General features: G+C 36.6%; 1 protein-coding gene across 2 annotated transcripts in view; it reads right to left on the bottom strand.

The window, feature by feature from the left end:
- The window catches only part of LOC149966761 (mannan-binding lectin serine protease 1-like), a 60,253-nt gene that overhangs the window by 20,914 nt on the left and 15,673 nt on the right, over positions 1–23,666 (bottom strand). For both annotated transcript variants that reach the window (XM_090154224.1, XM_090154234.1), the window contains exons 5-13: positions 22,426–22,644; positions 21,621–21,785; positions 21,215–21,415; positions 20,363–20,515; positions 19,940–20,072; positions 17,531–17,724; positions 14,993–15,280; positions 5,292–5,404; positions 1,037–1,507 (exon numbers count right to left, since the gene is read on the bottom strand). In XM_090154224.1, the coding sequence (XP_090010350.1) occupies positions 1,037–1,507; positions 5,292–5,404; positions 14,993–15,280; positions 17,531–17,724; positions 19,940–20,072; positions 20,363–20,515; positions 21,215–21,415; positions 21,621–21,785; positions 22,426–22,644 (1,937 nt within the window). The remainder of the gene's footprint in view (positions 1–1,036; positions 1,508–5,291; positions 5,405–14,992; positions 15,281–17,530; positions 17,725–19,939; positions 20,073–20,362; positions 20,516–21,214; positions 21,416–21,620; positions 21,786–22,425; positions 22,645–23,666) is intronic.

Genomic DNA, 23,666 nt, shown 5'->3' with positions numbered 1-23,666 from the left:
CGTCTCCATGTATTTTCTATGAGATACGGTACTCACAGCTCTCTCGCAGTACATTTATGACCGGTGTACGCATCAAATACCGTCAATATAATTCCCCATGTTAATTCTATGCGGCATGGTGGTCGTGAGATACCGTTAAATAATACTTCATGTTAATTCTATGAGGATTTACGGTCGGCGAACGCGTCGATGTTGAGCCGGTCCTTTTTTCAAAAAGTGTCCCATGTTATTTCTATGAGGCACGGTGCCGGTCACCGTCAAATGGTGCCCCATGTTATTTCTATGAGGCACGGTGCCGGTGTCCCGGTGCCTTATTAGGTGTCTCAAACGCGTCGATGTTGAACCGGTACTTTTTTTTCTAGACACCGTCAAATAGTGCCCCATGTTATTTCTGTGAGGTACGATGCCCGGCGCCCAGATACCTCATTAGTGCCTCATAGAGCGTTCTCTCATTTATAACACTACTGCTCGCGTGAACTATCTTGCTCTAAAATGACCTCATTTCCGAATTCGTTCTTATTGGCTTGAAAAAGTAAATTATTCGTAAGGTGCGAAAATAGGCTCCCCACGTTCACTAGGCTAATGATAGAGTGGAATATTCATGGGTTAAATCGTAAGACTATCAAGGCCCTCTAAGTTTGAATTTGGCATAAGGGTTCACGTATTCAGCACTAGACAGGCCTGCGCGAGATATATCAAAATTAGGATCTACGCTAACCGGCAAATAAAATAAACCAATCCCACCAAACCCCTCACTCCTACTACCACTCGCCATCTACGAAGCATGCATTGGGGGATTTATGCATACATTTCGGATTTTCAAAACCTTTCATGTAGTAAGTTTGGCCAGACATTAGCTTAAAGGGAATATAACCTCTGGTATTTCTGTCGCCCTCCGAGGGTTAAAATATTGTCCGCGCTGATAATCGCTGATTGAGAAGGGAATAAAAGAAATTGATGGGGTCTTCCATAAAGAACGCGATAGAGGTTCTATTCCATTTAACGTTAAAATCCCATTCGTTTAAAACATTCTTACATCTCTCTCGGTGGAATTCGTGCAGATCTCGCTATCGACCACTGGCAATTCAATTTGTTTCAAAGTGTTGGATAACTCGCCTCCCTCTTCGGTAATTCCCCATCCGACGACAGTGCCCACAGTTCCTTCTTGGTAGAATTGAGCCGCCCGCGATTTATCTCCTAGACAAATCGGTACAATGTACGGATTGAAGATGACGTATTTGCGCAACTTGATGAGGGCTATGTCGTTGTCGTAAATATCTTGATTGAAATAGGGGTGAAAAACTATATCTTTGATCCCGCTGGAATACTCGTAACGTTCCACGATGTCGCTGACCGTCGTTCCCAGTCTCGCCAGGACGTATTTCAAGTCCAGCTTCACGCTGTCTTGGCCCCTGAAGCAATGGGCCGCCGAGACCACCCAGCGCTCGTTTAACAGGCTGCCCCCGCAGAATGCCTTCAATTTCGACGCGTTCTCCAAAAACATCACCTGTCGGAACAGACAAAAATCAAATGATAAAGATCAATTATTCAGGGCTTATTAATTATCTACTTTGAGACCAGAAAAACGAAAGTAATTTTTAAGGCGGTACGAAATTTTGCCGTTAAATTATTATAAGACCTTTTATTTCTACCGCAGTTTGGGAAATTTTAATTAGTGCTCCTTACTTCGGGAGCTCTGCCAAAAAGAATGTACAGATGGTAAAATAAATGTGGTGGAATTGTTCACAGTCACTGTCACTTTAAAACGATTGTAGACCATTGGACCGAAATCCCATTCGTCCGAATGTACCATTCAACCGAATTCCAATCGACCGAAAACCGCGTTTAGCGCGGTTTTCATTCAATACACCGTTAGTGATACATATTTATATATCGTAGGTTACGTGACGATAGTATATCTAATTTGTACTAAACTATGTCTTAAATATTTATTATTTCGTACCGACGTGTATTTTTAGACCTTTTTCCCTTGAAATTTGATATTTTCCGGGTTTAATTTTGGAAAATAACCTTGATAAGACCCGACGTGAAATAATTGCCTACCATATCTAACCTAACCCAACCCAACCTAACCTAACCTAACCTAACCTAACCTAACCTAACCCAACCCAACCCAACCTAACCTACCCGAAGTGAAAACGAACCAGATTTAAATTTCCCATTCAAATGATTCCCGCCATGTTGGGCTATAAACGAAAATACTTTTCGGTTCAATGGGATTCGGTCAAACGGGATTCGGTCCAATAGTATACAACCCTTTAAAACTGCACTCTAACTAGGGAGAACACACCCGATTGGTTGTTATTTGAGCATGAACAGAGTCGCTGACAATTGTGAGATATAAATAATCATAAGTCTATAATACTTATGAAATAACTAATAATAATAATAACAATCACCTAGGCCATACGTGTACAATATTGTTACATACGTTTGACACTTCCTATTCTTCACATGCAAAAGTTTGGCTGACAGCTATTCACAAGACAGACTGCATTACGGGCTTCGCCGCCGTTTTGCGTCCGCTTGCTAACGCGTCACACGTAGCCTTTGACAGCGCCTCGCTAGGGTGATATTTTCTTCTTGTGATGACGTCACTCCGTTACTAGCTCTCAGTGAAATATTCCCCAAAGTGACAAACTTATGGAACAATATTATAGACTTATGGCTAGGTTAATACCAAAAGCACCACCGTAGGCCCAAGTCATAATTCCTTTAAACTAGTGGTCATGTTACTAAATCCTGATACTTCGTGGAGCACGTGGCGCCATCAAAGTAAGCTGACCATTAAATTTCGGAAATAAAAGATCGTTTAACCATAGACAATATATATCCTTAATTATATTTAAATATTTTTGCGCGCGTATTTAGTTAAAATAGTAGAAAAAAACTAAAATTATGTTTAAAATAGATACTTTTAATGTTAGTAAGAGATTAAAAATGCGGATAAATACAGAATTGAATTAGGGTTACGGAGAGAAAAAAATATATTTCTTTTTGACGGTTGCTAGTACGTTTTTTTTATTTTGTTTTGCGCGTGCACACTTTTTTAAAACCACTGTCAGCGCGTGCTCATTATCTTCAATCTTTTTTACGTGACGCAGACAAAACATTATGTATTTTCTAAGTCTATTTTTGCTTTTTGGGGAATATATTTTTACAGGGGACTAGAATATGCTCGGATTTTAGACTGGCGTCCACCAGGGGTGGACATAAGGCACTAGTCATGGCATTTGACTACTAAGATAAATACTCTGACTTCTAAAATTAATCGAAATCTGGGGGTTCGCTAGTCAATTTGACTAGTGAAAAATTTACCTAAATATTCAAAAATAATGGCGAATATTATAAATTCAGCATTCATCAATCTCATTTTATTTAAAAAAATTGTGATCGGGCAAAGTCATGTAACTCAAGTGATAATTATCTCCTATTTTAATTCTGACGGGTAAAGCAAAATGTTGGCTGTCTTTCTTGTTTTTATACCCCAATTTTCATACCCACTAGTCAGTGAATACTAAAATAAATTAAGAGAGAAGGCTCACTAGTCAGTCTGAATACTATAAAAAAAATATCCTTATGTCCAACCCTGGCCACCACAGTCACTTTGCAGCCAACTCAAAGAGTTCGTAACGATGCTAGGGCCCCAACTGAATAAAGATGGCCGTACTTAAAAATCGAGAGATTTAAGGTCATTTGAAGAGCTAGCCCCTGGAGGTAGGCTGCAACCAGCGCAAAACCAAGCAGCAGGGAAATGCGAACATTAAGGGTTGGGTTCGTGTGATAGGTAAAAAGGACTTTGTAAACAAATCGAGGTAACCAGCGTAAAAAAGTTAACTTAAACAGTATTTAAAGTCGTGATGGACCGCGGCTGCTCATCACTTTCAAACTGCAACAATGGGGTTCACTTCGTAAGAACTGGCGGATATTCATTTCGTCTTTGGACTAGCTAATGGTAATGCTTTGGCTGCTCAACGTCTCTACCAGGAAAGTATCCGAACCGGCGCATACCCGTCTCACGGACTTTTACTAATGTCCATCGTCGATAACGTGAGACAGGCACATTCTGCATGGGTACGTTACTTAATTTTTTACTTGAACTTCTCCGCGACTGGTTCGTTACAAACGTATTGTTCTTCTTACAGAACAGGAAGGAAGTAGGTCGACCACGGGTTGTCCGCAATGTTCAGTTGGTTTTGAGCTTGTTGGAACGAACGATCCTGACAGAATTCTTATTTTTGGGACGTTATCGTAGAAATACGAGACGTGACGCCTTATTTCCTTTGATTCTATGGAGTGTGCACGAGCGAATTCTGCATAATCTTCCGAGGACATAGCCTGTAGTAATCCAAGTATTTGGACGACAGATTAATGATCTTTGTTTTAGAATACAACGGTACAAATTTCAACAATGTTTTTGAAAAAATGGCGATGACTTATACCTTGTAATCAAGGATTTTATAATGCTTTTATTATTTCTTTTTTTTTCGCGCGACGACTTGTTCCCCTTGTGCGATTTTCAATGCGATAACTTGTCCGTCGACGAATTGTCTGGAGACAAGTTTTCCTAGACGACGAAAGGGCTTCCCAACAAACAATTCGCGAATCGGTCTATTCTTAATTCCAAGTGACATAGTGGAATAGACAAGTTGTGTGGAATAGGTCGCCATCTAGCGACCCGATGAAATTAATTATGTGTTATTATCTTTATAGCGTTTCATAAGTGTTTTTATAACTCGTGAGATCGGAACTTTCCAGACCCAATTTTTAAAAACTAATACTCAGGGGAGTAGGAACGTTCTAGAAGTTGGAGGGGGCAAAGAGGAACGAAAAGGGGTCTGGAGAATGGTTTTGAATTTTTAATGGAGTGTAGCTTCTCCGAATGCATTTGTACATTTTACTACTATGTCAATTGGAAAAGACTGAAATTTAAACACAGTTGAGGTTCTTAAGCTTTAAATGCTTTTAAAATGAGAATTTGAGCCTTTTGAAGATTTCAACTGACCAAAAAGTTGGAGGAAGCAATAACATTAGTTGCCCCTCCCAGCAAAATTCTAAGGAGGGGCATTGCCCCCTGCCTCCCCCGGTTCCTACACCCATGCTAATACTGCTTAGATCGTCGATTCCATTCGAATTTACCGTACTACGTTAAATTGAAACTGCCTTAATATATTGCGCAGTATTTGAATTTCGAAACTACTGATTGATATACTTTGGAAAAAGATTTAAACAATTCTTATTTCATACCAAAAACATTCTTCCAACCTTACCTGCCACGGGCTAGATCCTGGCTTAGCGTCTTGGCCACCGATAATTTTACCTTGGATAGTGGGACTTTCATCTTGACCTTCGTCTGTTAGATTCACCCTCAAGATTCCGCAAACTACGAAGGAAGGTATTCATATTTTTAAAGATTATGTCGAACATGCAATAGAAGTTTTTGAATAACCGAAATCTTCAACGTGTTTGACCACGGCCAACTTTGATCACGCGCTGTTCGCGCTACAGCGGCCAACACATTCGTCGAAATTCCGCGAGCAAGGATTTCCCCCCTATAAACTGTACTATAACGTGTAGGAGTTCAGCGCCACTCTCGGTTGTTATATTGACTTCCATGTAAAAACTATTCTAAAAATAATAATCCGCTACCTACGGGCGCTCACGTCATACACATCTTTTGCTCATAGGGTAACACAGAAACGTCAACGAATGAGATGGCCGCTGTAGCGCGAGAGATCAAAGTTGGCCGTAGTTTGACAGAGGCACAGATATATTAAATATAAAAATGGCCAAAGAAGGTGTCCTTTAAATGGAATATAACCAACTAGTATTTCCATCGCACCGAAAGTAATCCAATATTTGCTCATGAAATGGGTTGGTTGCCGTGGTAATTATTAAAGTTGACTGGATTTACCATAAATAATGTGATTTAATAAAGAAATATGGAATTCGTCGATACGCTATAAATATATACACTTTAATACTATGTGGTATTTCTTTTTATCCTGAGTATTACGGATTTCAAACATCGTTTTTATATTATTTACTTTTTTTAAATTTATTGATTAATTAATTTTGTTAAAATATTTCAACATACTACTCTCAAAATAAACAAATATTCCATATTGCCAGGAATTCATAACTGTTTGCTATTAGAAATATCGATTGTATAAGCATACTCGCTAGTAGGAATTTTGATTATCCAGGCATATTTCTCTGGAACTCATATTTGCTATTAGTAATATCGATTGAATAAACATACTCGCTAGTAGGAGTTTCGATTATCCAGGCATATTTCTCAGGAACTGATATTTGCTATTAGTAATATCGATTGTATAAGCATACTCGCTAGTAGGAATTTCGATTATCCAGGCATATTTCTCAGGAACTGATATTTGCTATTAGTAATATCGATTGTATAAGCATACTCGCTAGTAGGAATTTTGATTATCCAGGCATATTTCTCTGGAACTCATAGTCATATTGGCTATTAGTAATATCGATTGTATAAGCATACTCGCTAGTAGGAATTTTGATTATCCAGGCATATTTCTCTGGAACTCATAGTCATATTGGCTATTAGTAATATCGATTGTATAAGCATACTCGCTAGTAGGAATTTTGATTATCCAGGCATATTTCTCTGGAACTCATAGTCATATTGGCTATTAGTAATATCGATTGTATAAGCATACTCGCTAGTAGGAATTTTGATTATCCAGGCATATTTCTCTGGAACTCATAGTCATATTGGCTATTAGTAATATCGATTGTATAAGCATACTCGCTAGTAGGAATTTTGATTATCCAGGCATATTTCTCTGGAACTCATAGTCATATTGGCTATTAGTAATATCGATTGTATAAGCATACTCGCTAGTAGGAATTTTGATTATCCAGGCATATTTCTCTGGAACTCATAGTTATATTGGCTATTAGTAATATCGATTGTATAAGCATACTCGCTAGTAGGAATTTTGATTATCCAGGCATATTTCTCTGGAACTCATAGTCATATTGGCTATTAGTAATATCGATTGTATAAGCATACTCGCTAGTAGGAATTTTGATTATCCAGGCATATTTCTCTGGAACTCATAGTCATATTGGCTATTAGTAATATCGATTGTATAAGCATACTCGCTAGTAGGAATTTTGATTATCCAGGCATATTTCTCTGGAACTCATAGTCATATTGGCTATTAGTAATATCGATTGTATAAGCATACTCGCTAGTAGGAATTTTGATTATCCAGGCATATTTATCTGGAACTCATAGTCATATTGGCTATTAGTAATATCGATTGTATAAGCATACTCGCTAGTAGGAATTTCGATTACCCAGGCATATTTCTCTGGAACTCATAGTCATATTGGCTATTAGTAATATCGATTGTATAAGCATACTCGCTAGTAGGAATTTTGATTATCCAGGCATATTTCTCTGGAACTCATAGTCATATTGGCTATTAGTAATATCGATTGTATAAGCATACTCGCTAGTAGGAATTTTGATTATCCAGGCATATTTCTCTGGAACTCATAGTCATATTGGCTATTAGTAATATCGATTGTATAAGCATACTCGCTAGTAGGAATTTTGATTATCCAGGCATATTTCTCTGGAACTCATAGTCATATTGGCTATTAGTAATATCGATTGTATAAGCATACTCGCTAGTAGGAATTTTGATTATCCAGGCATATTTCTCTGGAACTCATAGTCATATTGGCTATTAGTAATATCGATTGTATAAGCATACTCGCTAGTAGGAATTTTGATTATCCAGGCATATTTCTCTGGAACTCATAGTCATATTGGCTATTAGTAATATCGATTGTATAAGCATACTCGCTAGTAGGAATTTTGATTATCCAGGCATATTTCTCTGGAACTCATAGTCATATTGGCTATTAGTAATATCGATTGTATAAGCATACTCGCTAGTAGGAATTTTGATTATCCAGGCATATTTCTCTGGAACTCATAGTCATATTGGCTATTAGTAATATCGATTGTATAAGCATACTCGCTAGTAGGAATTTTGATTATCCAGGCATATTTCTCTGGAACTCATAGTTATATTGGCTATTAGTAATATCGATTGTATAAGCATACTCGCTAGTAGGAATTTTGATTATCCAGGCATATTTCTCTGGAACTCATAGTCATATTGGCTATTAGTAATATCGATTGTATAAGCATACTCGCTAGTAGGAATTTTGATTATCCAGGCATATTTCTCTGGAACTCATAGTCATATTGGCTATTAGTAATATCGATTGTATAAGCATACTCGCTAGTAGGAATTTTGATTATCCAGGCATATTTCTCTGGAACTCATAGTCATATTGGCTATTAGTAATATCGATTGTATAAGCATACTCGCTAGTAGGAATTTTGATTATCCAGGCATATTTATCTGGAACTCATAGTCATATTGGCTATTAGTAATATCGATTGTATAAGCATACTCGCTAGTAGGAATTTCGATTACCCAGGCATATTTCTCTGGAACTCATAGTCATATTGGCTATTAGTAATATCGATTGTATAAGCATACTCGCTAGTAGGAATTTTGATTATCCAGGCATATTTCTCTGGAACTCATAGTCATATTGGCTATTAGTAATATCGATTGTATAAGCATACTCGCTAGTAGGAATTTTGATTATCCAGGCATATTTCTCTGGAACTCATAGTCATATTGGCTATTAGTAATATCGATTGTATAAGCATACTCGCTAGTAGGAATTTTGATTATCCAGGCATATTTCTCTGGAACTCATAGTCATATTGGCTATTAGTAATATCGATTGTATAAGCATACTCGCTAGTAGGAATTTTGATTATCCAGGCATATTTCTCTGGAACTCATAGTCATATTGGCTATTAGTAATATCGATTGTATAAGCATACTCGCTAGTAGGAATTTTGATTATCCAGGCATATTTCTCTGGAACTCATAGTCATATTGGCTATTAGTAATATCGATTGTATAAGCATACTCGCTAGTAGGAATTTTGATTATCCAGGCATATTTCTCTGGAACTCATAGTCATATTGGCTATTAGTAATATCGATTGTATAAGCATACTCGCTAGTAGGAATTTTGATTATCCAGGCATATTTCTCTGGAACTCATAGTCATATTGGCTATTAGTAATATCGATTGTATAAGCATACTCGCTAGTAGGAATTTTGATTATCCAGGCATATTTCTCTGGAACTCATAGTCATATTGGCTATTAGTAATATCGATTGTATAAGCATACTCGCTAGTAGGAATTTTGATTATCCAGGCATATTTCTCTGGAACTCATAGTCATATTGGCTATTAGTAATATCGATTGTATAAGCATACTCGCTAGTAGGAATTTTGATTATCCAGGCATATTTATCTGGAACTCATAGTCATATTGGCTATTAGTAATATCGATTGTATAAGCATACTCGCTAGTAGGAATTTCGATTACCCAGGCATATTTCTCTGGAACTCATAGTCATATTGGCTATTAGTAATATCGATTGTATAAGCATACTCGCTAGTAGGAATTTTGATTATCCAGGCATATTTCTCTGGAACTCATAGTCATATTGGCTATTAGTAATATCGATTGTATAAGCATACTCGCTAGTAGGAATTTTGATTATCCAGGCATATTTCTCTGGAACTCATAGTCATATTGGCTATTAGTAATATCGATTGTATAAGCATACTCGCTACTAGGAATTTTGATTATCCAGGCATATTTCTCTGGAACTCATAGTCATATTGGCTATTAGTAATATCGATTGTATAAGCATACTCGCTAGTAGGAATTTTGATTATCCAGGCATATTTCTCTGGAACTCATAGTCATATTGGCTATTAGTAATATCGATTGTATAAGCATACTCGCTAGTAGGAATTTTGATTATCCAGGCATATTTCTCTGGAACTCATAGTCATATTGGCTATTAGTAATATCGATTGTATAAGCATACTCGCTAGTAGGAATTTTGATTATCCAGGCATATTTCTCTGGAACTCATAGTCATATTGGCTATTAGTAATATCGATTGTATAAGCATACTCGCTAGTAGGAATTTTGATTATCCAGGCATATTTCTCTGGAACTCATAGTCATATTGGCTATTAGTAATATCGATTGTATAAGCATACTCGCTAGTAGGAATTTTGATTATCCAGGCATATTTATCTGGAACTCATAGTCATATTGGCTATTAGTAATATCGATTGTATAAGCATACTCGCTAGTAGGAATTTCGATTACCCAGGCATATTTCTCTGGAACTCATAGTCATATTGGCTATTAGTAATATCGATTGTATAAGCATACTCGCTAGTAGGAATTTTGATTATCCAGGCATATTTCTCTGGAACTCATAGTCATATTGGCTATTAGTAATATCGATTGTATAAGCATACTCGCTAGTAGGAATTTTGATTATCCAGGCATATTTCTCTGGAACTCATAGTCATATTGGCTATTAGTAATATCGATTGTATAAGCATACTCGCTACTAGGAATTTTGATTATCCAGGCATATTTCTCTGGAACTCATAGTCATATTGGCTATTAGTAATATCGATTGTATAAGCATACTCGCTAGTAGGAATTTTGATTATCCAGGCATATTTCTCTGGAACTCATAGTCATATTGGCTATTAGTAATATCGATTGGATAAGCATACTCGCTAGTAGGAATTTTGATTATCCAGGCATATTTCTCTGGAACTCATAGTCATATTGGCTATTAGTAATATCGATTGTATAAGCATACTCACTAGTAGGAATTTTGATTATCCAGGCATATTTCTCTGGAACTCATAGTCATATTGGCTATTAGTAATATCGATTGTATAAGCATACTCGCTAGTAGGAATTTTGATTATCCAGGCATATTTCTCTGGAACTCATAGTCATATTGGCTATTAGTAATATCGATTGTATAAGCATACTCGCTAGTAGGAATTTTGATTATCCAGGCATATTTCTCTGGAACTCATAGTCATATTGGCTATTAGTAATATCGATTGTATAAGCATACTCGCTAGTAGGAATTTTGATTATCCAGGCATATTTCTCTGGAACTCATAGTCATATTGGCTATTAGTAATATCGATTGTATAAGCATACTCGCTAGTAGGAATTTTGATAATCCAGGCATATTTCTCTGGAACTCATAGTCATATTGGCTATTAGTAATATCGATTGTATAAGCATACTCGCTAGTAGGAATTTTGATTATCCAGGCATATTTCTCTGGAACTCAAAACCATATTGGCTATTAGTAATATCGATTGTATAAGCATACTCGCTAGTAGGAATTTTGATTATCCAGGCATATTTCTCTGGAACTCATAGTCATATTGGCTATTAGTAATATCGATTGTATAAGCATACTCGCTACTAGGAATTTTGATTATCCAGGCATATTTCTCTGGAACTCATAGTCATATTGGCTATTAGTAATATCGATTGTATAAGCATACTCGCTAGTAGGAATTTTGATTATCCAGGCATATTTCTCTGGAACTCATAGTCATATTGCCTATTAGTAATATCGATTGTATAAGCATACTCGCTAGTAGGAATTTTGATTATCCAGGCATATTTCTCTGGAACTCATAGTCATATTGGCTATTAGTAATATCGATTGTATAAGCATACTCGCTAGTAGGAATTTTGATTATCCAGGCATATTTCTCTGGAACTCATAGTCATATTGGCTATTAGTAATATCGATTGTATAAGCATACTCGCTAGTAGGAATTTTGATTATCCAGGCATATTTCTCTGGAACTCATAGTCATATTGGCTATTAGTAATATCGATTGTATAAGCATACTCGCTAGTAGGAATTTTGATTATCCAGGCATATTTCTCTGGAACTCATAGTCATATTGGCTATTAGTAATATCGATTGTATAAGCATACTCGCTAGTAGGAATTTTGATTGTCCAGGCATATTTCTCTGGAACTCATAGTCATATTGGCTATTAGTAATATCGATTGTATAAGCATACTCGCTAGTAGGAATTTTGATTATCCAGGCATATTTCTCTGGAACTCATAGTCATATTGGCTATTAGTAATATCGATTGTATAAGCATACCCGCTAGTAGGAATTTTGATTATCCAGGCATATTTCTCTGGAACTCATAGTCATATTGGCTATTAGTAATATCGATTGTATAAGCATACTCGCTAGTAGGAATTTTGATAATCCAGGCATATTTATCTGGAACTCATAGTCATATTGGCTATTAGTAATATCGATTGTATAAGCATACTCGCTAGTAGGAATTTTGATTATCCAGGCATATTTCTCTGGAACTCATAGTCATATTGGCTATTAGTAATATCGATTGTATAAGCTTACTCGCTAGTAGGAATTTTGATTATCCAGGCATATTTCTCTGGAACTCATAGTCATATTGGCTATTAGTAATATCGATTGTATAAGCATACTCGCTAGTAGGAATTTTGATTATCCAGGCATATTTCTCTGGAACTCATAGTCATATTGGCTTTTAGTAATATCGATTGTATAAGCATACTCGCTAGTAGGAATTTTGATTATCCAGGCATATTTCTCTGGAACTCATAGTCATATTGGCTATTAGTAATATCGATTGTATAAGCATACTCGCTAGTAGGAATTTTGATTATCCAGGCATATTTCTCTGGAACTCATAGTCATATTGGCTATTAGTAATATCGATTGTATAAGCATACTCGCTAGTAGGAATTTTGATTATCCAGGCATATTTCTCTGGAACTCATAGTCATATTGGCTATTAGTAATATCGATTGTATAAGCATACTCGCTAGTAGGAATTTTGATTATCCAGGCATATTTCTCTGGAACTCATAGTCATATTGGCTATTAGTAATATCGATTGTATAAGCATACTCGCTAGTAGGAATTTTGATTATCCAGGCATATTTCTCTGGAACTCATAGTCATATTGGCTATTAGTAATATCGATTGTATAAGCATACTCGCTAGTAGGAATTTTGATTATCCAGGCATATTTCTCTGGAACTCATAGTCATATTGGCTATTAGTAATATCGATTGTATAAGTATACTCGCTAGTAGGAATTTTGATTATCCAGGCATATTTCTCTGGAACTCATAGTCATATTGGCTATTAGTAATATCGATTGTATAAGCATACTCACTAGTAGGAATTTTGATTATCCAGGCATATTTCTCTGGAACTCATAGTCATATTGGCTATTAGTAATATCGATTGTATAAGCATACTCGCTAGTAGGAATTTTGATTATCCAGGCATATTTCTCTGGAACTCATAGTCATATTGGCTATTAGTAATATCGATTGTATAAGCATACTCGCTAGTAGGAATTTTGATTATCCAGGCATATTTCTCTGGAACTCATAGCCATATTGGCTATTAGTAATATCGATTGTATAAGCATACTCGCTAGTAGGAATTTTGATTATCCAGGCATATTTCTCTGGAACTCATAGTCATATTGGCTATTAGTAATATCGATTGTATAAGCTTACTCGCTAGTAGGAATTTTGATTATCCAGGCATATTTCTCTGGAACTCATAGTCATATTGGCTATTAGTAATATCGATTGTATAAGCATACTCGCTAGTAGGAATTTTGATTATCCAGGCATATTTCTCTGGAACTCATAGTCATATTGGCTATTAGTAATATCGATTGTATAAGCATACTCGCTAGTAGGAATTTTGATTATCCAGGCATATTTCTCTGGAACTCATAGTCATATTGGCTATTAGTAATATCGATTGTATAAGCATACTCGCTAGTAGGAATTTTGATTATCCAGGCATATTTCTCTGGAACTCATAGTCATATTGGCTATTAGTAATATCGATTGTATAAGCATACTCGCTAGTAGGAATTTTGATTATCCAGGCATATTTCTCTGGAACTCATAGTCATATTGGCTATTAGTAATATCGATTGTATAAGCATACTCGCTAGTAGGAATTTTGATTATCCAGGCATATTTCTCTGGAACTCATAGTCATATTGGCTATTAGTAATATCGATTGTATAAGTATACTCGCTAGTAGGAATTTTGATTATCCAGGCATATTTCTCTGGAACTCATAGTCATATTGGCTATTAGTAATATCGATTGTATAAGCATACTCGCTAGTAGGAATTTTGATTATCCAGGCATATTTCTCTGGAACTCATAGTCATATTGGCTATTAGTAATATCGATTGTATAAGCATACTCGCTAGTAGGAATTTTGATTATCCAGGCATATTTCTCTGGAACTCATAGTCATATTGGCTATTAGTAATATCGATTGTATAAGCATACTCGCTAGTAGGAATTTTGATTATCCAGGCATATTTCTCTGGAACTCATAGTCATATTGGCTATTAGTAATATCGATTGTATAAGCATACTCGCTAGTAGGAATTTTGATTATCCAGGCATATTTCTCTGGAACTCATAGTCATATTGGCTATTAGTAATATCGATTGTATAAGCATACTCGCTAGTAGGAATTTTGATTATCCAGGCATATTTCTCTGGAACTCATAGTCATATTGGCTATTAGTAATATCGATTGTATAAGCATACTCGCTAGTAGGAATTTTGATTATCCATGCATATTTCTCGGAAACTCATATTTACTACTACGTAGATTAGTTTTCCATCCCTTACGGACTCATATTTTTTATTCATATATTTCCAGACTCACATTGTCCATTAGTAATATTGCTATTCCAAGCATATTTCTCGAAAATCATACTTGCCAGTGGGAATATCGATTATGTAAGCATAGTAGAATATTTCTCGGGACCCATATTTGCTACTTGGAATATTGATTATCCAACCATATTTTGGGGACTCATATTTGCTACTAGGAATAAATAATACGAACCGTCAATGGTACTTAATATTTAAAAATAATATTTCTTAAATGGTTTCCTACCATCCGCCGTTTTCTCCAGCCTTCGGACATTGACTACCGCGGAGACCCCTTTCCGGCACACCTTAGCTGGCAACGAAGCAACGCAAGTGTACAAGCCTTCGTCGATCGCGTCCAACTCCGTTAGGGCCAAATCTCCGTTAAATTTGATTTGATATTTGGAGCTGTTGAACAATTGAATGGCGTCCTTTTCCCAAGTGATTGAGGTGTTTCGGTCGTTCGTCTTGCATCTTAAGATTGCTCGGTCAATTCGTTCAATCACAGTCGAATCCTTGGGCTCAGTCTTGAAATCTGGAGAGGATTACGCCCACGTTTAAAGAATTTAACTAGATTAGAAATAATTTACGTCATTACTTTTAAAGTTTTATTTGCCAACGAAAATTATTAGTCGTTGTAGAGCGTGTTTTTGTGGGCAGTATACGAGTTGTACATTTAAAATACTTAAACCGGCGTTTGAAAACTCCGAGTGAAAATTCAGCAGATCTTTCCCTTCCGGACCCCGTCATACTATATCATATAATCAGCTAGCTAGGCTAATAATAAGACACCACCTTAGACCCAGGTCTACTTTCCATGCCTATTTCTGGAACTAGCACGGGAAAGTAGTAAAATTCAAACCTCTCGGTGTGGTGCTTTAAGGATTTCGCATTTTCCAAAAACAAAATTCATTAAAAAGACGTGGGTATTTATTTTTCAATATTTCCTTTGTTTCGCGATAAACCATGGGCGCCGCCATTTTCCCTCACTATGTCCGCCATTCTCCCTCAACTAGCAGTAATTGTATGTGATTGTTATTTAAAATCCCTCCCTTGTTTCTACGTGTAAGGAGCTGTTGGTTCATTGTATTTATAAAAATTTACGAACGTAGGTTCTCATAAAAACCTGTTGAGGCCAACGGTTATAATAAGTGTAACTGTTGGCTCGCGTAGCATGAAGAGCTTTCCACCAACCTCCTACGCAATGTTACCCGGACACCTGATTTAATGGTCGCTTGCTCACTTCGGACTATGGTGGTGTTTTGGGTATTAGCATAGCTGATTATTATTATTAGTGTTTTGAGTATGATAAAGGGGCGATAGTTTGTTGAAACATGGACCAAGAATGTAAGGGGACTTACTGTTCCCGATATTTTGACACGGTATTCGTGACCTAAATTTCAAGAATTCTGTTCAACAATCACTACGAGAGGCTTAGTCGGGGCTTAAGCGAGTTAAGTTAGGTTTAGTTCATAAATTTTTTCGAAATGAAAAGTTAATTCAGTAGCGGCGCTAAGGGTGGGCTGAAGTGGGCTTTAGCCCCCCTGCATTTCTGAGAGGGGCCACATATTTATATTAAAAGGGCCACATATTTGAATTTATGAATTTTTTTATCTCTAGAAATTTGTATTATTTCTAAGAAACGTATTTCTGGAAAACAGATCTTTCAAAATCAATTTGTTTACTCAAGAAGATAGTAGACCATTAACAGACAGATTCGGGAGGAAGGGAGCGGAAATTGAGAGAAAGTTGAATGTCCAATAGAAAGAAAAGAAAGCGGCTTAAGGGAATTTAGGGAAATACGCCGGGTATGCACGTGTCCCCTCCAGGTCGGATACAAGGTCAGTAGGGGTCCAGTAAACGCTACGAGAGCCGCAACAATATAAAACGACCTAGCTCGCTTGCTGGAAAATATTGGGTTTTTTCGATTTCACCACTTTTGCGAAATATGGCCAACCCAAGGTTCCCGCTAAGGGCCACAAAATTCTTAGGGGCCACAAAATAATAAGCCCACCTGTGAAAAAACCTTAGCGCCGCTACTGAGTGAATTTGATTAAAACACCTCAACCATACTAGTTATTAATAAAATGGTTAATTACTATTACTTCAACTTTTAAAGACCCAATTTAAAAAACAAAAGGTCTAAAACTACTAATCCTCATCATTTAACCGACAACAACGGTACCATTTGGTCAAAATTGAAAGTGAAGGCTCCAGCTTCTCTACGAATGAAATTAAAACAAACATGGTAGCAGTGTTGCCAGTCATGATTTGTGAAAAATAGCGGTAACCACATTTTTAAGCGAAATAAATCTGAAGCTGGTCATTAGACGCCAGGACATTTGTCAATAGGCGCTTTAATAAATCATCCTCCAAGGAAATCGCCTAGAAGTAATATTTCTGAGAGCCAGCACCCGCAATTAGGTATTGTTTATAATATATAGTGCTTGTGCAAATAATGGAAACTTTTCACCTGTAAACAGAACGTCGTATTTTTCCCAAGCCGTTTAATGTCAAAAAAGCTACTCGGTTTAAAGGGAACGCTTGTTGCTGCCGTAAATGTGAAAAATTTCCATTATTTTAAAAAGCACAATATAAACTGTCACTAGCAGGTCCGGGCTCTCGGAAATATTACTTCTTGGCGATTTCCTTGGATAATGATTTATTGAAGCGTCTATTACATATTGACAGAAATACAAGAAAAATGTTAATTTTTTAAAGAAACTTGAGAGTATAAAAGACATACAACGCAACAGACACACGAAGATACGAAATGAAGAATTACCTATTGGACAGTTTTCAGTGTGTGGATCAAGATTTAACAGAAACCATTTCTGATGCAATATGTCATTTTCCATTACTTCGCACGAGTAGTTTCCAATGTAATGTTGGTTCATTCTTAGAATTTGAAGCGTTGAGCTCTTCAGCAACATACCAGCTGGTAAATTGGTTTTAGTTATCTCGTTTCCATCTTTTAACCTGGGTACAATTTAGACTCCGTTTAATAAACTTCAGATTATTTCTTAAATTGAGATATATATATGGTGTTTCAATTTAAACGCTATTTAATCTCAAATTCAGAAATTTTCATGTTTGTTTATTACTAAAGGAACGCTGTATTTTGAATGTTTCAGAAAAATACGAAACTATTTCATTGTTTTGAAAAAATAATGGTAGATAAAAAGTTTCATGAGCAAGTTGTGAAACTTACAAATAAAGTTGGTTCTATATCAAATGTCAAAATTTAGGCCAGAGATTCCAACAGTAGACCGGTTTCGCCCTTTTGGGGCTCATCAGTATTGTGTAGGAACTCTGGCTATCCTCGGAAATCTGCCGATATCAGTAAAACTAATAAACATTTCAGGTGTCTGCTGAATAGCGACCACCATGCAATAATTGGTGAAGAATTTCACTATAAGTTGCAATGGACTGCTAACATATAGGGCACTCTGATTGTTTATTAAAGTAAAACAAGTTGGTACTTGTAAGAATATCAAAATGTTTAAAAAGTATTTTGAATTCCACGAAGAATTATTGATGATCCACAACATCACGATGTTGATGTACTGGTGTACCGTCATGATGGAACCGAAGACGCCTGAAAGCTATTGTCCTACACTTTTGTAACGTTTGTTTTGAATAGACCCCACAAATATAACTCTCTCTAGTTTTAACTTTATAAAAGTCCCCTGTTGTGTTGGCTCTCTCTTCCCCTGGGTTTTACCCTAGTACGCTCTCTGGTACAACCGCGGAACTCCCTGGCTCTCTGGTATTGCCCAATGTTTGAAAATAAACTTTCCATTCCATCGTGCGAGAACCGATGAAACCCCGTAGACCCTTTGACCAGGGTCAGTTGATAAAAAGGGGTGACACGTGTTTCTCAGGACAGACCGTTTTGAACGAGAGACGTCTTCGGACAGTGGGCCGGTTCCTTTGGGCTAATTCAGCCAACAACAAGTCTTTTGCTTTCCCGTTCGCGTTCGCTCGCTACGGAGTCTTCAAGAAGACCGTGACTACGTTAAAATGTTTCGCGTCGTGCCTTGCGGACCCTCCAGTTCATCGGACATCACCGACATCCTCGACGGCATCGCCATTCACCAATTTCGTAAGAAATGTATTAACTTATAAACGTTTACCAGAGAGCCAAAACACCCCCTTTTTAGTTAACTTTAAGAGATAGAGTTAAGTCTTAAATTGTTTGACCAGTATGCTTTTCATTGCCATTAAATTCATTTATATATATATAATCAAAGTGCTTTAATTTAATTTGTTAGTAATGTGACAATTTAATATAAATTAATCCCCTAGACATCGAACCAAGAATTAAATTAATTTTCCCTTATCATAAAAATTGTCACACTTTGTTGGAGAAAGTAGTTCTGCCTTTAAGCCGGTTTGCAAGAAACAATGGTCCAATCACTCGATCCCCGTCTTAAGGGAGGGAATGTCCAGTGTGCATTGAAATCACTCCATGTGTATTTATTTTTTCTGTTGAAATGGCCATCGCTCGATAATGAATATTCAATCGACACTAGGAGTTTACCAAGAAGGTCACGTTTTTCTTGTGCCACAACCCTAACATTAAGTAATTGGTGTAGGGGACTCAGTCTGGACTAAAGCTGTGATGGTCAAGTGTTCGAAGATTGTGTCTTCCACTGTGATATTCAGATAATCTCGAAGTGATATTTTCAATATTTGGGGCTCATCATTACTGAGCGGAAAATATGGCTTTCCGTTGCTACGTAATGTGTTTTGGAATTTTTTAATGATTATACTTAGCTTATCTTTTCGGTGTGTTAGTCGCAAGCCAGATTTTCAGAACGGTACCGATGAGCAACAAAGTTCGGACTATTTCGTGTAAATTTTAATTCGTTTTTCACTCGAAGATCTATTCGGTCCGAGTTTCTCATCTTTTATAGATTATCGAAGGTTAATTGGTCAGAGCAAAAGTGTATAATACATAAGTGTGACACTTCCCATTCATCAAATGCAAAAAATTTACAGAGAGCTATTCACAAGACTGCATTACGGGTTTCGTCGCCGTTTTGCGTCCGCTTGCTAACGCGTCAGAAGTAACCTTTGACAGCGCCTCACTAGGGGGATATTTTCTTCTTGTGATGACGTCACTTCGTTACTAGCTCTCAGTAAAATATACCCCAAAGCGACAAACTTATGTAACAGTGTTAAAACTCACCATCGAACTTTCTGTTGAGTTTGAACGGCAATGCAAGTGAAAGCGTGTTTAACACCATTTGGAACTGAAGCGCTTTTTGGGAATTTCACAAAACCAATTGGTGCTGTTTCTTTCGATTCTTCGACGACATTTTCTGCAACGAAATAGACGGATTAAAAGCATTATAGTACATTCTGAAATACATCAATAGTTTGATAAACCCTTTCTTTGTTGTTTGTGTTTGGTATAATTCTGTAGCATAATTTTTGAAAACTCCAAATAAATCATTACAGTGTAAATACGCACCTCCAAGTTATGTTTATTTTTACAGAGCAATAAAATACTTGGTAGAAATAATTATTTTTGAGATTTGATAATAAACTTCTTTGTCGTTTGGCTTAGATCAAAATGTAGCATCTTGCGGTTAAATAGAGTGAAATTTACCGTTATGTGTCTTTGGGTAAAACCAGTAGTACAACTCAAATCCATCTAACTGAACGGTAGAATCACTTTTAAAGATGACAATGCCTGTCTCGACACTTGAATATATCTTCTCTAAATGGGTTACTTCGCAGGATTGGAAAATGATTTCGTTTCCTAGAAATGAAATTGTGAGAATTAATTATAATAATCATTACAAAACGTAAGAAGTTGGTGGCAAGATCTTCATGCCACGCCAGCCAACAGCCCCGTACACTCACATTCAAAATAGCGGAACACTAACGTCGTCAGAGAACCATTGTAGAACATTATTAATAGACATCTTATACTCTACTTAGTGGACTTTGACCTAAATTATATATCCCATATAAAATATATTGTTTAAAATTACTATAAATTATTGTCAAATTTACAAACGAGCCAATGGATACTTTTATGTCCCGTTTTTTGGGTCAAAATTTAGCTTAAGTATCTTGTTCGAAGCTGGCGAAATCGGTTGAAAAAAGAGCTAATTCACGTCGAGCCGACGCGTGCTGTAAATTACTGAACCACTATTCCAATTATAAAAACATTTAATACCCCTTTTAAAGAAATCCAGCGGGTGACGAAGGGGCGAAACATGTGCTCCCTGGCAGACCTATCTAAGAAGGAAATACTGGGAGAGAACGGATTAATACTGCGCCCTTCTTCGTTGGCGGGAAATACCGAAACTAACGCTCAGATGGTCTCAGAGAGGTCACTCGTTTCTGCCTATCGTTTAGCTGGTGAAATCATATGAAGTTCTTTTGAACGTATTTCATGGTTTTTCTTTCTGATTACCTCAAAATGTCTAAGATTGAGTACAAAACTCCTTACCTTGATCGCCTGTTTTCTCAATTTTAACGTATTCGTCGGAGCAATTTGTATATTCCACGTTGAGTTTTTCAAATACGAACCCGATAAAGTGATTTTCAGGTGCCTTAATCGTGATTCTACAATACGAATCTCTCGGGTACGGGTTCGGATATCCTGGGCTTCTAATGGTTCCGCTTTCCTCGTTTTTAGACCACAAGCATTCTGCCAACAAAGATAATTATATCCGGAACACGTTTTTGGTTGGTTGGCAAGTAGCTTTTGTTAATTGATCTATTCACATATTGCTTACAGGGAAACAAGTAATTTGAGTAACCTCAAATGGCGTTACTCCGGTAAAACGATCTTCTCTCTTGTCAAATGTGAATCGGTCTATGCCAGTTTAAGCTATTTATAAAATTGTACTTGCCACCAATATTCCCTTCAAGATCCATGTAGCCTTTGGTGGAATAAGTAGCTTGAAATCCTCTTCTGTTGATTTGGTCGTCTGACAGAAACTCCAAGAGTAAATGGTTTTGCGTTGACATTATTGGGGGAGGTTTCCTAGTGCAGAATTTACCAATTTCTATAGATCCTAAACAAAACCAAATAGTCGTTTAATGCTTCACAAATGAGTAGCCATATTGGCTCTATAAACCAAGGGTACCTTCGTTACCAGACTAAAGGTTGAGTAGCTGCCCTGTTGTGATATTAATCACGAAGTAATTAATCATTTAGAAAACCTTGCAAAGTTCCTACTGTTTGAAGTGGGCATGACTTGGTAGCATCACTAGGGGATATGGACCGCGACAGGTACACCTTAAATAGGTGACCATCTCATCAAATAATATTTTTCTTTCTTTAAATAATTAACCTTGCTTTATAGTATAGTAAATATGGTTCATCCCGTGATACCATGAGTAACCGAATGGGGCACACCGACATTGGTGGAGCTACTGGCGTAAATAATGGCATGGCAGGGTCAAGGCGCCGGTGGACCACTACGTTATGTTAATTTCGTTTATAACTCCACGCAACGCTACGACTCAAACTTCAACAAAGATTTCTTTCCCTAACTAAAATATTTCAACCCTAAAAAATTGCAAAAAAAGTCGGTCTTGATTTGAAGGATCCAGACACTTAAATTACGCCACTGCCACTATAGCGGGACTACCATACGGCACTCAAACGGAAGAGATTAATGTCTAGAGCCATGAAACATTGGTCGTACTCACTAGTTGAATGGCCATCGTAGATGGACAGGAAATCATACAAACAATTTCCGTCATTTTCCATATCGAAGACGTGGAACGTCAGGAAAATTCGATCGTTGGGTTCGGCTTGAATGTGATAGAAACAATGTCTGTTGATAGGATACTGCTCAGGGAAACCCGGGCTCGTTATAATTCCTTCCTTTTCTGTAAACGAATCGTGGCAGGAAGACCTCTCCGCTTCTAAATAATAGATTAATAAATTAATCCAAACATTGACCTCTACACTGAATTTGCGATTGTTTTTTTCTCATTGTTCCCTTGAACAAATATAAGAGCTGAATGAACACATTGGTTTTTGAAAGTTTAATTAATTTGTTCTAGGTTGGGTGAACACATTGGTTTTTGAAAGTCAAATTAATTTGTTCTAGGTTGCTCACATGTTGAAATAGTAGATATTCCGAAATTTAAGTGATATTCCATAAATTTGATTGTTGATCTAAAATTTAAATGCAGTTCTTTGAAATTTGATTGGTTATCTAAGATATAAATGTCATTCTTTCAAATTTGATTGGTAATCTAAAATTCAAATGCAGTTATTTGAAATTTGATTGGTTATCTAAAATTTTAATTTTCGTTCTTTCAAATTTGGTTGGTTATCTAAAATTAAAATGCAGTTATTTCATTTAATTGGTTATCTAAAATTAAAATTCAGTTATTTCATTTAATTGGTTATCTAAAATTTAAATGCAGTTCTTTAAAATTTGATTGCTTCTCTTGACTGAAGTGGAGTTCTTTTAAGAATTTCCATGCAATTCCCTTTTAACTTTATTATTTTAGTTTATTATAGCAAAATATGTGTATTAACTGTACAACAAACAATTATTATTATTTTCATCCCCATGGTAACGCTTGACCTGCGTATTACCATCGACAAGGTATTACAAGCCATATATATCTTTCGTAAAAATGTTTGTTACTAAACCATAAATCTTGGTCCGGTCCTATTGGCAGGCTAGTAGCATTACAAAAAGTTGTCAACTCAAATAAAGACCAATGCTCTTGGTCCCACCGGAGGTGCGGGGCTGTCTTCTCGTAGTGACTGATGAGCTGTGGTAGTCAAAGAATTCGCCGTTGGTTGCATAAAGTATTGCAAAGGGGCCTGTGAACTCGCATCATCCAGGAAATGGACAGGTTGTGGTCTCGCTCTTGCGCGGCAGTGTGTCAGAATTTATAGCCCGGTGTACCTAGTAACAAAGACCATA

This window comes from Leiobunum rupestre, chromosome 1 (genome assembly GCF_980474605.1).
Source record: "Leiobunum rupestre chromosome 1, qqLeiRupe1.1.hap1, whole genome shotgun sequence".
Taxonomy (NCBI): Eukaryota; Metazoa; Arthropoda; class Arachnida; order Opiliones; family Sclerosomatidae; genus Leiobunum; species Leiobunum rupestre.
The sequence above is the reverse complement of the archived record's forward strand: the minus strand, read 5'-3'. Positions and strand labels throughout refer to the sequence as shown.